Genomic DNA, 15,856 nt, shown 5'->3' on the forward strand with positions numbered 1-15,856 from the left:
GAAACTTACTCACTGTGTGACCTTGGGTAATTTACTTAATTTCTGCTTGCCTCCCTCAGCTGTAATATAAGCTTTAATGTAACATATTATAATAATAACACCTACATTTCAGGGGTTTTGTGAGGACCAAATGAGTTAATACTTAAAAAGCACTTAGCATCATGTCTAATATATAGTAAGTGCTATATAAATATCAGCTATTATTATTACTAAAATGGACATAAAAATAAAGCAAGCTTCCCAGGGGAAGATCAAATAAGATAATAATTGTAAAGCTCTGGCACAAAGAAAGTGCTAATATTATTATGAGTAGTTATTGTGATGCATCTCCGAGGAAGGCCTCCTGGAGGCAGGGGGACCTGAGCTGGTTGCATGGGCCCTCCGTGTTCTGCCTGTAAACATAGCATTCTCTAATATCCGGGCAGGCCGCCTCCCCCTCACCTCCCACCCCAGCTCTTGCAGGCCCCGGGAGCAGGCTCACCTCCCACTGGGTCTCCTCCAGGGCAGGCGCGAAGTTGGTCTTCTCCTTCTCATAAGACCTCAGCTTGGTCTCCAGTAAGTCTTGCTCCTTCATGAGATTTTCCAGTTCTCCGCGCAGCTGCTTCTTCTCCTGCTGCAGCTGGAGCACTTGGAGCTGCAGAGCCTGCTGCGTGCGTTGGCTCTTCTGGGAGGCCTGCCTCAGCTTGCTGCTGCACTTCTGCTTCAGCCCGTCCAGCTCCTCCTGGCAGCGCCGCTGCTTCTCCTCGTAGGCCTGGCTGGAGGCCAGCTCCTTCTCCTCCAAGCTGCACTGCAGCTTCTGCAGCTCCCCCTCTCTCTCCAGCAGCTTCTGCTCCAGCTCCTGGATGGTACACTCATCCGTGGAGAGGGGCGAGCGGATGCAGGCCGCCTTGTCCGCCTTGCTCGGGTTGCCAATCTTGTTGCCTCCATCGGAAAAGGACAGAGCCTTCAGGCTCATCATGTTGCTGTCCTGAAGCGTGGTCCCCTGGGTGATGTTGTGGGCGGAGCCCCCGAAGCGGTTGATGGGCCCCACGGGGGTCACCAAGGGGTCCAGCTGGTAGCTGCTGCTGGTGCTGTGAGTGGGGAGGCTGGACATAGAGTTCCTGCCCGAGTCGGACAGAGCCCCCGAGCACAGGGCCGGTTTCAGCTCCTGCTCCTTGCCTTTGTCCACAGGAGTCGGGTGAAGTTGGCGGCTGGCGTTTTCTGGGGGAGACGAGTGGAGAATGGCCCCTGACCGGGGCAACACGGGCTTGAACGCCGTTGGTCTTGCAATGTTCTTTTCTGAGCCCTAGGGAAGAGAAAGGACCAGATTCCTTAAGTTTCCCACCTCAGTATTTATTTCTTTCCTCCCTCTCCGCTAGAAACAATAAGGAAGATGAAATCGGTGTGGTAACAATGAGAAACATTATGGCACGGTGGGTGAGGGTTGTCCTTGGAGGATGAAAGGCATCCTGTCCGACCCTACGTGATCCCACGGACATCGTCCATGGGGTTTCCTTGACAAAGACACCGCAGTGGTTTGCCGTTTCCTTCTCCAATGTGTCCCCCCTTACGGATGAGGACCTAAGGCAAATAAGCGTTAAGGGACTTACCCTCCCAGCTAAGTGTCTGAGGTAAAAGCCGAACTCAGATCCTTCCGACTCCAGGTCGGAAGCTCTTCCCATTGCCTCACCTGTGGATGCTCATCCTTCTTCCTCCGAGCATTAACGTCATCGCAAGGGTGACGCTGACTTGTGAGTGACATGGATTTAAGCTCAGAGTCATCTGCCTGGCTCACCATCACCCAAATCTCAGTCTGGGATGGAAGAGCCTCAAACTTTCTGGGTTGGCCCCTTGGAGAAAAAGGGCGATCCCGGAGCTAGAAGGATAATGGGGCCGTAGACTGAGAGCTAGAATGGACCTCAGAGACCATCTAGTCTAACTCTCTCGTTTTATAGATGGGAAAACTGAGGCTCATGGAGTTAAGGGACCAAGATTATGAGGGCACTTCCAGCTCCAGGGCAAAAGTTCTTTCTTTGGTTCCATAATAAGTCTTAGGTGAAGGTTTTACAGCAAGTGCTGCCCCTTTCTATATTATTTCTCTACAGATACTTTTGTAGATGAGCTAGCTATGTTCTAAGATTGTCTCAAGCGGGAAAATGCCTCGTGCACAGAAGGACTTGATGACATCCAGACTGTGAGATGTCCACCTATCATCTGCCTTCTAGATGGGGAGTCAAAGGATCAGAACATCTAAAACCCTGACCTTGTCTTCTTCTATGACCTTAGGCAGCTTCACCTTTTTGCACCTCAATTTCCTCATCTGTAAAGTGTGTGGGTAGGAATAATTCATTAGCATCCTTTCCAGTTCTAAATCTTAAAATCCCATGGACTCTATCATTAAAATCTTGAAATGAAAGATTTTTTTTCGTCCATAGAATCTTTTAAGGCTGCCATGTTGTGGTTAATTTTTTTTTTCTCTGAAATGTCTTCTCCATCTCTCACTCAGGATCACAAAAGAAATTTTCAGGAGGTAGTCTCTTATTGGTAGGATGGAGACCAGATTTTTCAACCCTTATTCCTTATTAGCTAGAAGATGAAGATTCCCCACTTTTTTACCCAGGAAATCCAGATTCAGATCTCAAGATCATTTTAAGAATATTATTTTTCTTTCCAATGGAAATGGGGTTTCCCATATTTCTAGATGGGGTATGCCTCTAGCTTGCCCACATCCTTTATATGCCTGTCAGAGAAAGAAAAGTCTTGGGTTGGGTAGACTATGAATCTTATTCATGGGGCATTTCTGATATTCCAAGAAATAGATGGTCTATATGGGCTAGAGGTAATGATGTTTGTGGTTCTGTCTACCAAGAAATTATGGATCTGGAGAAAACCATACCATTTTAGGATGCTGGACATCTACAACAGTCATAGATGACACAATTGTTCATGATTGTGATAGGTGATCAAGACTTTAGGACATTCAAATGAAAAATTGATCAGATTGTGATTTGTGGAGTGTGACATGATACCACCACTAAGTATCCTTCTCATGTCCTAGAAGCAACTCCTCCAATCACTCATCCTCACCCTCTCACCCCTGCAGACCCCTACTCACCAGTTCCAGCTGATTGGAGAAAGGCATAAGTTTCGGGGGCGTGCCAAAGTCCATTCCAGCTTGGCCTCCCATCTCCCCGCTGTTCAACGAAGTGTAGTCTGTTCGGTGGGAGCCCCGGGCTTTCTGACTGACCTTGATGTAGAAGAAATCCTCACTCTTGCCTAATTTAGAACTTGATTTGCCATGTCCGGAGTCCTGGGAGAAGCCAAATCTCAGCAACCCATCTGAATATCTGTTGAGTTTCTTCAGATGGGAGGACTTACGAAGCTTGTACTGAGAGGCCCGGCAGTGCTTGCCCTGGAAGCTGTGGCCCGAGATGAGGCTGCTGACGCTGCCCATGGTCACTTGAGGCCAAAGGCCCTGAGGGCAGGAAGGAAGCCTGATGTTGATTTGGCAGCAGGGGCACGTCTTGGCTCTGTGGGAAGGCCTCGGTCATAGCAAAAGCCTCAGGCCTGCAGGGAAACACAGGAAAAGACAAAAGATAGGATTTAAATCCGTGCAGTTGTTAAGTGATATTTTATCCTCTTTAAATGAATTTTTTCATGTTTAAAACAGGTGTAACATTGTTTGCACTGCCCATCTTATAGGGCTATTGCAAGGGCAGTACTTGATTAGTAGCAATGGAATAGGGATTGAGATTAGTGCTGAACCTACGATTGCACTGATACTAGCAGCTACACACGGAATCAAGAAGATTTGAGATTGAATTTTTCCTTCATCCCTAAACCTGAACAAGTTATTTAGCCGCCCCCTCCAGCTTCAGTTTACTCCTCCATAAAATGGGAAAATAATAACATAGAGTTATTATGAGAATAGACTGAGATATTGTGCATAAAGAACTTTGTAAACTTTGACTATCAACTATTGTTATTAGTATAGGGAACTCCTGGATGAGATTATTTCCTTTACCGATGCTGGTTTTAACACTTTCTCTACAACATAACAAGATTAGAGCTATCTAAAATCCTGAAAGGTTATACCCCATATATGCTCAGAGGCATACCCCATTTAGAAATGTGAGAAACCCCATTTTCATTGAAAAGAAAAAAAAATTCTTAAAATGATCTTGAGATATGAATTCTAAGTTCACACAGTCTATTTGTTTCAAGACTTGAATCAAAGTCTTTCTGGCTCTGAGATGGGGTCTCTTCACTACCCCACACAGCTTTTTAATGCCATGCTGACTCTCAGTTCCAAATAGCAAACTGTCACACAAATGTGAGCTATTCTAATGAGTATTTATTTCAAGTGATGGTCTGCCTAAAGGCAGAACAGTGACCTTAATGTATTTCCATCTTCGTTTAGTGGACATCTCTTTCCCCTTCAACTCAGGACCTTCCCCTCCTTTTGCCTGCCCTTCCCCAACCCCCAAGCTCAGATCCCTTTGGTTGTTCACAGCCTATATTCCAGATCTAGCTGTAAACCTTAAACCTTTATGTTTTTCATCTTGCTTTCCTGTGGTCCCCAATGGTGTTGGTCTTATTCTCTATTCCAAGGCCTCCACTGGGAACTAACTAGGAGCAAAAGTAATCTCTAATGGCTGAATGTACAACGCACTTCTCAGAAAATAAAGCATGATTCTACCTCAGGGCTTCAATGCTTTTACCAAAAGATGATTAAAAGTGAATTTGAGGATCAGTGGCAAGATGATGAGGGAGAGATCCCTGGCAGACTAGTCTATCAGGATCACCTCATTCACTAAGGGCCTACCACGTACAGGGTATTGGGAAGAGGAAAAGGAGAGGCAGACAGTGTTTCCCTGCAGAGATCTCCAGAACCACAGAATTAATCTCCTGTGCCTAGGGGTGGGGTGGGGTGTCAAAATGCCATTAAAGCACAATTCAGCAATGTGGCAGCCCACAGGGAAGTGGTCAAGGAAGGCTTCTTGGAGGAGGTGAGATTGGAATGGGGTCTTGAAAAATATCCCTGCAAACCAAGGAAGAACATTTTCAAAAGTTTATACTGGTTAGTTCAAAGTACAAAGAAAAAAGTACAAAGTACAAAGAAAAACAACAGAAAACCATTGGATACAACCTAATTCTTCCACTGTGCTTATTCATTCTGGAGGTTCAGACAATGTTGCCCCCCTCCCCCAACCTCCTCCGAGGATCACAGCCAGTGATAACAGCAAAATGCTCTATGGGCAGTGCACCAGGGAACTGGAACATCCAAGCTGGCTGACTTACTCCCACACTGGCAAACTGTTCCAAGAAAAGCTGAGAGGTGGCTGTTTGGAGCCTTTTCCCTCCGCCTCAGTGTCTGGAGCAGGTGGAAAGGCAAGTCTCTTCCTTTCCTCAGTGATTTGCAGGAGGCCATGTGGTGAGTCAGAGGAGGGGTTAGAATCCAAGATCCAGTCTTTACTCACCATTCCATCTCTCAAAGCCTTGGGGTTAGGGGAGGCTCCAGCCACCATAATCATAACTCATTCTCATCATGCTGAATACGGAGTACATCATTTAAACCTCATGTTAGTCCTGTGAGATGTATTCCATAAAGTCTCCATTTTGCATATGAGGAAATTGAGGCACATAGATATTAAGTGACTTGCCCACAATTACACTGCTAGCAATTTTCAGAATTAAAATTTGGAATCAAATCATCAGATTGCAAGTCTAGTTTTCTATTCATTACTCTTGCTTGATTTTGAGATAGGATTATAGATTCAGAGGTAAATGGGGAATTAGAGATCATCTGGTCTAATCCCTTCATTTTATAGATGAGGGCCAGGGAAATTCTGCTGAAGTTCACCCAGATAGGAAGTGACAGAACTAAGTTAGAAGTACAAACTCAATCAAACCCCAGTGAAAAAAATGCTGCAATTGTGTCAGAAATTTGCCTCTGATATTTGCTCTCTTTGTGACCTTAGGAAAGTGACCTCACATCTTTGTTTCAGATTGCTCGTCTGCATTAGACGTTGATGGTCTCCAAGTTCCCTTTCACATCTAATGACTCTATGTAATACCAAATCTACCATTCTTATACCATGGGGGGAAATAATAGGAGAAAGGATATGAAAATTTAGAAAAATATTACCTCTGACTTCCAGATAAAGGGGAATTCCTAAGTCCAGGGAAAGTTCTTCCTTGTTCCCCGGAGCTCAGCTACCTCTGATGACACAGAGAAAAACTTTGAAGATAAGCCTTATTTTGCAATCCATTGGAAGCTGGCTGGCTCCATGAGTCTCCAAACTAACTTCCTCCCCTGTCTGCTGAGTGATATAGCTCACTGAACCAGATGTGTAATGCGATAGCAAATACTGATGTTTCATGACCCGTGTGTTCTCCCACTGACCCCAATACCCTTCTCTCTGGCAGTTAGAAAGGAGTTATGCAATATCTAAGGGCTAAGGACGGAATGAGGGGGGAAAAAAACCCAATGTAAGGGAAAGAAGAAAAAGGATTCATAAAATGGTAGAATTTAAGAATGCTATAGCTGGAGGGCATCTTAGAAAAGATCTAATCCATATTTTTCTTTGTGGTTATTTTTGAACCAATTGGGGTTAAGTGAGTTGCCTGGGGTCACACAACTAGGTCAGGTTTGATTTTAGATCCTCCTGATTCTAGGGTGCTTTATCCACTGAGCCATTTAGCTGCCTTCTAATCCACTTTCTGTGGAGTTACTGTGATATATCAGAAAAGATGTTGAATTTGTCATCTGAAGGCCTGGATTAAAAACCTAGAGTATCACTTTGTACCCATGTGACTTTGGGCAAGTCATTCTGGATCTCAGTTTCCTCATCTGTAAAATATGAAAATCAGACTAAATGACTTCTCTAATATTATCTTAATCTAAATTTTATGATTGTTATAAGGCTTCATTTTAACAGATAGGAGCACTGAGATTCAGAAGGAAAAGGACTTAGAAACATAGATTGTTTAGCATGGACAAACAAGGGGAAGTCAATTGGGCTCTAAAGTTAAAAGGCTTTCTTTCTTCTGCTGTGGGAAGGAACTGGGGGAAAGAGTCTAGGGATCATTTGGTTCAACTCCCATTTTACAGCTGGGGAATCCAAACCTAGAGACATGAAATTGTTTGCTTAGGGTCACACAGTAACTTAGTGGTGGAGTCAGAACTAGAACTGAGGTTTCTCATTTCCCTGGGCTGGGGAGGGGAGAGAAAGAGACTGAGACAGAGAGACAGAGATACAGAGAGAGACAGATACACAGAAGTAGAGAAGAGAGATAGAGATACTCACACAGAGAGACAGACAGATAGATGGAAACATAGATAAGAGGCAGAAACGAGACAGAGAGACAGACACAGACAAACAGATTCAGGAAGACAGACACTGAAATAGAGACACAGAGGCAGAGAGGAGACAGACAGAGAAACAGACACACACACACACACAGAGAAAGAGAGAGAGAGAGAGAGAGAGAGAGAGAGAGAGAGAGAGAGAGAGAGAGAGAGAGAGAAAGAGAGAGAGAGACAGAGAGACAGAGAGACAGAGAGAGACAGAGAGACAGAGACAGAGAGACAGAGAGAGAGACAGAGAGAGAGAGAGAGACAGAGAGACAGAGAGAGAGAGAGACAGAGAGAGAGACAGAGAGAGAGAGAGAGAGAGAGACAGAGAGAGAGAGAGAGAGAGAGACAGAGAGAGACAGAGACAGAGAGAGAGACAGAGAGACAGAGAGAGAGAGAGACAGAGAGACAGAGAGAGACAGAGAGACAGAGAGACAGAGAGACAGAGAGAGAGACAGAGAGAGAGAGAGAGAGAAAGAGAGAGAGAGAGAGAGAGAGAGAGAGAGAGAGAGAGAGAGAGAGAGAGAGAGTCATCTTCATGGAGCTTAAATCTAGCCTCAGATACTTACTTGCTGTGTGACTCTGGGCAAATCGATTTATGCTGTTTGCCTCAGTTTCCTCATCTGTAAAATGAGCTGGATAAGTAAATGCAAACCACTCCATTATCTTTGCCAAGAAAACCCCAAATGGAGTCACGAAGAGTGAGATACCACTGAAAATGATAGCAACAACACCTTTAATAAAGGGTGGACACCTCAGAAAACACATCCATGGAGCCTCGTCCTGATCTATCCATCCCCACTGTCTATTTTTCTGTGAAGGAGTTGAGGAGCAGGGACAATGGCTGAGCCTAATTCCATTGAGACAATAGAGCTCTCTTTCCTTCTCTCTGGGTTCTGGTCTCTTGTGTACTGATCTAGCTCCTGGGAACTGATCTAAGCCCAGACTATCAGAATCTCTCATCCCACATTCTTCCTCAGTCCCTTCCAAACTACTTCTTTGCCTCCTTGTCTGTTTCTTTCTATTTCCTCTTCTCCCTTCTTCCTTTTCTTACTTCTTCCCTCTCTTCAGATCTGTAGAAGTGGGAGATGGCACAGCTAGGCACAGATCATACCTAGAAGAGCACATAAGCTTTGTCTGCTTCCCATCCTGGCTCTCCTGTTTGCTTGGCACCTGTCACTACCTCTCTATTGCCTTTGTAATTCTTGCCAGCCCTGCTGTTGCTGCTGTCGCCACTGCCACATGGCAAAGCAGGAGCCAACAAAAATGGTGAATTACAACACTGACAGTCAGAGATCTGAGAGAAGAAAATAGCATAAGGGATGCCCAGTCTCCCCCTATACACACTTGCTTCAGTTCCATGCTGTTTCTCTTTGTGCTCTCTCTCTGTCTCTCTCTTTCTCTGTCTCTGTGTGCATATGTGTCTTTCTCTTTCTCTGCCTCTGCTCTCTCTGTCTTTTTCTCTATCTTTCTTCACTCTCTCTTTTCTCTCTGTGTCTCTGACTCTATCTTTATCTCCCTGTCTCTGTGTATCTGTTTGTCTGTCTTTCTCTCTCATACAGACACTCTATCCATCAGACTTCTGTTGATAACTGTCATGCAAAGTAGTTTGTAGGGCAATCCATGCTTCCTGGACTTCCTCCCATTACTTTGTTTCTATGATGATATTTCCAACTCTGGTTAATCGGTAGAGGAATCAAGAGTCTCAGGAATTCAAATCAGTTAAATTCTGTGTTTCAGTTTTCTCATTGTTAAAAAGGGGATAATAGTATTTGACCTTCCTCCTCACAGTGATCTATGAGGCTAAAAGAAATATTTATGTGAAAATATTTTTGAAAAGTTCCAAGTGTCATATAACAATAAATTACTATTAATGCTATTTTTTCATGCTTTTAAAGTGGATTTATCCAAGAAGTTCAAATGGTATCATAGAGTTGATTTCTTTTATATGCATCTGGGGCTACATTTGGGAAGGAACAATATTGGCTTGGCAATAAAAAGTACTTGGGGTTTGCACATTTTCATAACTTTTTGGGCATAATTCCAGATTGCTCTCCAGAATGGTTGGATTCTTTCACAACTCCACCAACAATGCATCAGTGTCCCAGTTTTCCCACATCCCCTCCAACATTCATCATTATTTGTTCCTGTCAACTTAGCCAATCTGACAGGTGTGTAATGATACCTCAGAGTTGTCTTAATTTGCATTTCTCTGATCAGGAGTGATTTGGAACACTCTTTCATGTGAGTGGAAATAGTTTTAATTTCATCATCTGAAAATTGTCTGTTCATATCCTTTGACTATTTATCAATTGGAGAATGGCTTGATTTCTTATAAATTAAAGTCAATTCTCTGTATATTTTGGAGATGAGGCCTTTATCAGAACCTTTAACTGTAAAAATGTTTTCCCAATTTGTTACTTCCCTTCTAATCTTGTTTACATTAGTTTTGTTTGTGCAAAACCTTTTTAATTTGATGTAATCAAAATTTTCTATTTTGTGATCTATAATGATCTCTAGTTCTCCCTTGGACACAAACTCCTTCCTCCTCCACAAGTCCGAGAGGTAAACCATCCCATGTTCCTCCAATTTATTTATGATTTCGTTCTTTATGCCTAAATCTTGGATCCATTTTGATCTTATCTTAGTATGTGGTGTTAAGTGTGGGTCCATGCCTAGTTTCTGCCATACTAATTTCCAGTTTTCCCAGCAGTTTTTATAAAATAATGAATTCTTATCCCAAAAGTTGGGATCTTTGGGTTTGTCAAACACTAGATTGCTATTTTTATTCACTATCTTGCCCTGTGAACCTAAGCTATGCCACTGATCAACTAGTCTATTTCTTAGCCAATACCAAATGGTTTTGGTGACTGTTGCTTTATAATACAGTTCTAGATCAGGTACAGCTAGACCACCTTCACTTAATTTTTTTTTCATTACTTCCCTTAATATTCTCGACCTTTTGTTGTTCCATATGAATTCTGTTGTTATTTTTTCTAGATCATTAAAATAGTTTCTTGGGAGTCTGATTGGTATAGCACTAAATAGATAGATTAGTTTAGGGAGTATTATCATCTTAATTATATTCGCTCGGCCTACCCAAGAGCACTTAATGTCTTTCCAATTATTTAAATATGACTTTATTTTTGTGGCAAGTGTTCTGTAATTTTGCTCATATAATTCCTGACTTTCCTTTGGTAGATATATTCCCAAATATTTTCTACTATTGACAGTTATTTTGAATGGAATTTCTCTTTGTATCTCTTGCTGTTGGATTGTGTTGGTAATGTATAAAAATGCTGAGGATTTATGTGGATTTATTTTGTATCCTGCAACTTTGCTAAAATTCTGAATTATTTCTAATAGATTTTTACCAGAGTCTTTGGGGTTCTCTAAGTACACCATCATGTCATCTGCAAAGAGTGATACCCTTTGACCCAGCAGTGCTACTATTGGGCTTATATCCCAAGGAAATACTAAAGAAGGGAAAGGGACCTGTATGTGCCAAAATGTTTGTGGCAGCCCTTTTCATAGTGGCTAAAAACTGGAAAATGAACAGATGTCCATCAATTAGAGAATGATTGGGTAAATTATGGTATATGAATGTTATAGAATATTATTGTTCTGTAAGAAATGACCAACAGGATGAATACAGAGAGGCTTGGAGAGACTTACATCAACTGATGCTGAGTGAAACGAGCAGAACTAGAAGATTATTATACACTTCAACAATGATACTTTATGAGGATATGTTCTGATGGAAGTGGATATCTTCAACATAGAGAAGAGCTAATCCAATTCCAATTGATCAATGATGGACAGAATCAGCTACATCCAGAAAAGGAACACTGGGAAATGAGTGTAAACTGTGAGCATTTTTTTTTTGTTTTTGTTTTTTTTTCCTAGATTATTTTTACCTTCCGAATACAACAACAACAACAAAATTCGGTTCTGCACATATATATGGTACCTAGGATATACTATAAGATATTTAATATGTATGGGAATGCCTGCCATCTAGGGGAGGGGGTGGAGGGAAGGAGAGGAAAAATTCGGAACAGAAGGGAGTACAAGGGATAATGTTGTAAAAAAAAAAAAAAAATTACCTATGCATATGTACTGTCAAAGAAAATGTTATAATTATAAAATTAATTTAAAAAAAAAAAAGTACTTGGGGTTGATCACAATTACTTCTCTGAAATCATGATTCCCAGGATTTGATCCTAATAGTGGGGAGAGTTGACTTTGGACATGTTTTCTCCTGAACTCTAATTTTTCCATGTGCAAAATAGGAGGGGGTAAAGTTGGACTCAATTGGGATTTCTTAATCTGAGGATTAAGCTTAGATGAGTTTGGATGGGGGGAAAAAACCCCAATTATATATTTGTTTTGACAAACATCTAACTGAAATTTAACATTTCTTCAATTATGAAGTTTAAATTCATTCTATAAATGTGTCTCCAGGTTTCACCAAGCAGCCATAGGGGTCCATGACATAAAAAAAAAAAAAAAAAAAAAAAAAAAAAAAAAAAAAAAGAGTAAGAATCTCTGGATGAGATGACCTTTAAATCACCCATCTTCTTCTAGCTTTTCTTCTATCATTAGATGCTACCTCTCAACCTGTTTAATCAGACCATGAACTCTGTGGCCTCCTGGAGAGGTACAAATAATCTGGATTTAGGCTATTGATTTAACCCTTGACTTAACCCTAATGACTCCCAGGTCCTTTCTAAAGATGAAAGGAGGAAGTTGAGGGAGGGAAGAAGAGTCAGGTCACAGGGGAGAGGTTCTTAAATGATACCTCTGATTTTACCTCATGGATACAGCTTCTCAAGATTATCTTATTTTATTGCCTCAACTGCCCCATCCTGCCATACTGGGATCCCATGGACCTGAACTGACTTTCAGATCCCTAGGAAGTAGCAGAATGTTTCAAGCAATAGACTAGAGCAGAGGTGTCGAATCATGTGGCTTGAACAGGATTAAAATAGGATCGGGAAATACTTAACAAAGTAAATAAAAATACTATTGATATATGATTAATGATATTAATATATGATTTTTCTAAGTCAAGGGAGCTAACTCTAACACTCTTTCCACTGCACTGAAATTAAGTCAGAGGACCTAGATTTGAATCTAGTTTCTGCAATCTTCAACCTGTGTGAATTTGAGAAAAGCCATTTAACTTCTCTACACCTGTTTCTTCATCTAAAAATGAGGGGACTCGACTACCATTATTATTAAAGTCAAATGAAAATGGGGGCCACTGTACCATAATAAAGACCACAAAATTCATCTTTGCTTCTGACATCATTCTGAGATAGTAACATGTAGGTCTTCCCCAGAAAATTTATTGTGAGGAAAAAAAACAAAAACCCAGAAGACTCTATAATGTGATTATTATAGTTATTTGTATAGTTATTATAGAAGCATAAATTTAGACCCACAAGCAGTGGTATGCTGGAACCAGTTTAGGAGCTGATTGTTACATTTTCAGTATGAACCTTTTTTTGTACTTCAGAAATTAGCAAAAGCTAGAGCTCAAGATGATTTATTATTTTTTTGTTTATTGTTTATTTGATTATGTGTTGATTGATTTAAGAAAGTGATGGAAAAAATTTGATAACACAGATTAAATTTTAAAAGTCTGTCATGAGTACATTTTCCCTCCCAGCAGAGCTGATAGTTAAACATTTACAAGTACATCCCTGGCTAGAAGAGACTTTAGAGATTTATCTAGATAAATTCATTTTACAAGTGAGGAAACTGAAGCCCTCTCACCCTACCACCACCCCACTCTCCCCCAGGAGAAATGATTGATCCATTGTCCTTGGAGAGTCAACAATAGGTTCAGGAGTAGAACACAGGTCTTTTGATGGCAGACTAGCTCTCTCTCTGTCTTTTTAGATTTATGAAACAAAACAGCATTTCCCTAATATAGAAGAATAAATAAAAGATGATTGCATATGAAATTGCAAATCTGTTATATATAATTTGCCATTCCTTTTAAATACATGATAAAATTATCATGTAAATTTCTTTTTTTCTTCCCTTCTCCACCTCCCACCCCCATCTTAGAGATGGTTGCCAGTAGACACAAATACATATAAATATAAATACATATCAAAGTATATAATACTTCTATTTATCAATTTTTTTTCTTTGGTTGCAGATAGCATCTTCTTTCCTATGCCTTTTGTGGATAATCTGGGTAAGCTAGTACTTTTTCTACTATACATACCCCTAATAATTTTATTAAGTCCCTTCCTTATTTAATATCCTTGGAAAAAGCATTGAATCTGTGTTTTAATATTGACTCTGTTCCTATTTATAAGACAGAATATTTTATCTCTCAAATCTCAATTTCCTCATCAATAAAATGAAACAGTTTAACTAGGCGAACTGAAGAATCCTCTAGCCTCTAGCTAGGATCCATTATTAACTATTACCTTAGGAGTAATTTGCTTTGGAGGGATAGGGATGGGTGGAGTGGGGGAATGTTATCTAAAGAGTAAAGATAGGAGAGGATCAAAGGGAAAGGAAGAGGAGGTTCTAAAGAAAATTCACCAAATTCACCATTTTATCTAAGATCATTCCTGGATGAGATAAAAGGGGAAAAAGAAGAGGAGCCTGATACAGCTGATAGATTTGGCCTATATGCCCTCTGCAGAGTGAGATCCAGGAGTAAGACACAGGGTCAGTTGAGGGAACTGGGCATACATTGCTTAGAGAAGAGCAGACTCAGGAGAAGCATGGCGGTGTGAAGGCGTAAGATAGAGAAGAGTGATAAGAAGCCTTCTTTTTGGCCCTAAAGTCAAAACATTTCCCAGAACCAGAGCAATGATGAAAGATTACAAAGAGAGAAAAAAAAAAGTTTGATAATCAGGAAAACAAAACAAAATTCCTTAATAATTCAAGTTGCCTAAAGAAGTAGTGCAGTGAGGGCAGGGAGAGGAGTTGTGGTAGGATTCCCCTTATTGCAGGTTTAAAGTAAAATCTGTAGAGGAACTCAGTACTAATGTTGGATTGGGTCTCCTTTATAGTTTTTATTTGAGATTATATAATTGTGTGTGTGTGTGTGTGTGTGTGTGTGTGTGTGTATGAGAGAGAGAGACAGAGACAGAGACAGACAGACAGAGGCAGAGAGAGGCAGAGAGAGACAGAGAGAGACAGAGACACAGAGAAGATAGAAACACAGAGAGAAGATAGAGATAAAGACAGAGACAGAGAGACAGAGAGAGACAGAGATAGAGACAGAGAGAGAAAGAGAGAGAGGCAGAGACAGAGACAAAAACAGATGGAGGCAGAGTGAGGCAGTGTCAGAGACACAGAGAAAGAGAATGAAGGAGAGATAAGGAGACAGAAACAGACACAGAGAGAATCAGACTATGTGGGGTATTTGAAGAGAAAGCAAATCTGAGTTCCCAGTATAGAAATAAGGCCAGGAGAATTGCAAGCAGTTCCACAAAGGAATACTACTAGCAAGAGGACTCTCTGCAGAAACCATGGTGGCACAGGGGATAGAGTGCTTGGGTTGAATCAGGAAGACCTGAGTTTAAATTATATAATTGTGTGTGTTTCAGACCTTTTCTAGCTGGGTGACCTTGGCAAAATCACTTTAAAAATTTGTTTTGCCTCAGTTTCCTCACCAGTAAAATGGGGATAAGACCACTACTTACCTTGCAAGGTTGTTATGGATCTAATGAGATAATATTTGTAAAGCATTTAGCACAATGCCTGGCATACAGTAAGCATTATGTAAAGGCTTATTCCTGTCCCTTCCTTTCTTACTGAATTGCAAAAAACTACTCCTAAAAACAGCTAGCAGGGCAACACAGTGAATTGAGTGTTGGACTGAAAGTCCTGAACACAGGGGTTCAAAGCTTTCCTCAGACAGGCCCTGACCCTGGCAAGACTTCACTTCTAGGTTTTGTTTCTTCACCAAGTGAGGAGATAATAGCACTTATCTCATAGTCTTATTATTTGGATCAAATGAGATAACATATGTAAGGTGTTTTGTATATTTTAAAGTGCTATTTAATTAATGCTGGAGTCTGAGGGATCAGAATCAGGAGGGAGGGGATCCATGGTGTTAGAGTTCAGCTGTCTTATACATGGGAAATGGGTGCCAGGGAGTGTGTGTGTGTGTGTGTGTGTGTGTGTGTGTGCAGGAGTGCCAGACACACTCATCCTGCAAGGCTCCCTGTGGGCTTCTGGGCTGTTGTTCAGAGGTTCTACATGTAGAATCCGGCTTTGTGAAAATGGGAGGCAGTCGATAGGCAAGCGCCCACCCTCAGGACCTTCTCAAGAGAGATTTGGAAGTTCCCAGAACAAGTTAGCTGGGGCTCTTCCCCTGGGGCATGGAAATAGAATGCCCAGCTTGGAACCAGGAAGACTCATCTTTGTAATGTTCTTCTCTAAAGTGTAATGTTCCCTGAGAGCAGGTTTCTTGGGGAGCTTCTAGGAGCAGCCTTAGTTTCAGTTCAGTTCAATAATCACCCCAAATACATCCAGGAATTA

General features: G+C 41.3%; 1 protein-coding gene across 2 annotated transcripts in view; it reads right to left on the bottom strand.

Annotated features, from left to right (window-relative positions):
• Positions 1-15,856, bottom strand: part of LZTS1 (leucine zipper tumor suppressor 1) — a 77,317-nt gene that overhangs the window by 9,146 nt on the left and 52,315 nt on the right. For both annotated transcript variants that reach the window (XM_074287458.1, XM_074287459.1), the window contains exons 2-3: positions 3,095-3,546; positions 482-1,285 (exon numbers count right to left, since the gene is read on the bottom strand). In XM_074287458.1, coding sequence (XP_074143559.1) covers positions 482-1,285; positions 3,095-3,433 — 1,143 coding nt within the window. In that variant the 5' untranslated portion in view covers positions 3,434-3,546. The remainder of the gene's footprint in view (positions 1-481; positions 1,286-3,094; positions 3,547-15,856) is intronic.

The sequence above is a fragment of the Sminthopsis crassicaudata genome, chromosome 2 (assembly GCF_048593235.1).
Source record: "Sminthopsis crassicaudata isolate SCR6 chromosome 2, ASM4859323v1, whole genome shotgun sequence".
In the NCBI taxonomy this organism is placed as follows: Eukaryota; Metazoa; Chordata; class Mammalia; order Dasyuromorphia; family Dasyuridae; genus Sminthopsis; species Sminthopsis crassicaudata.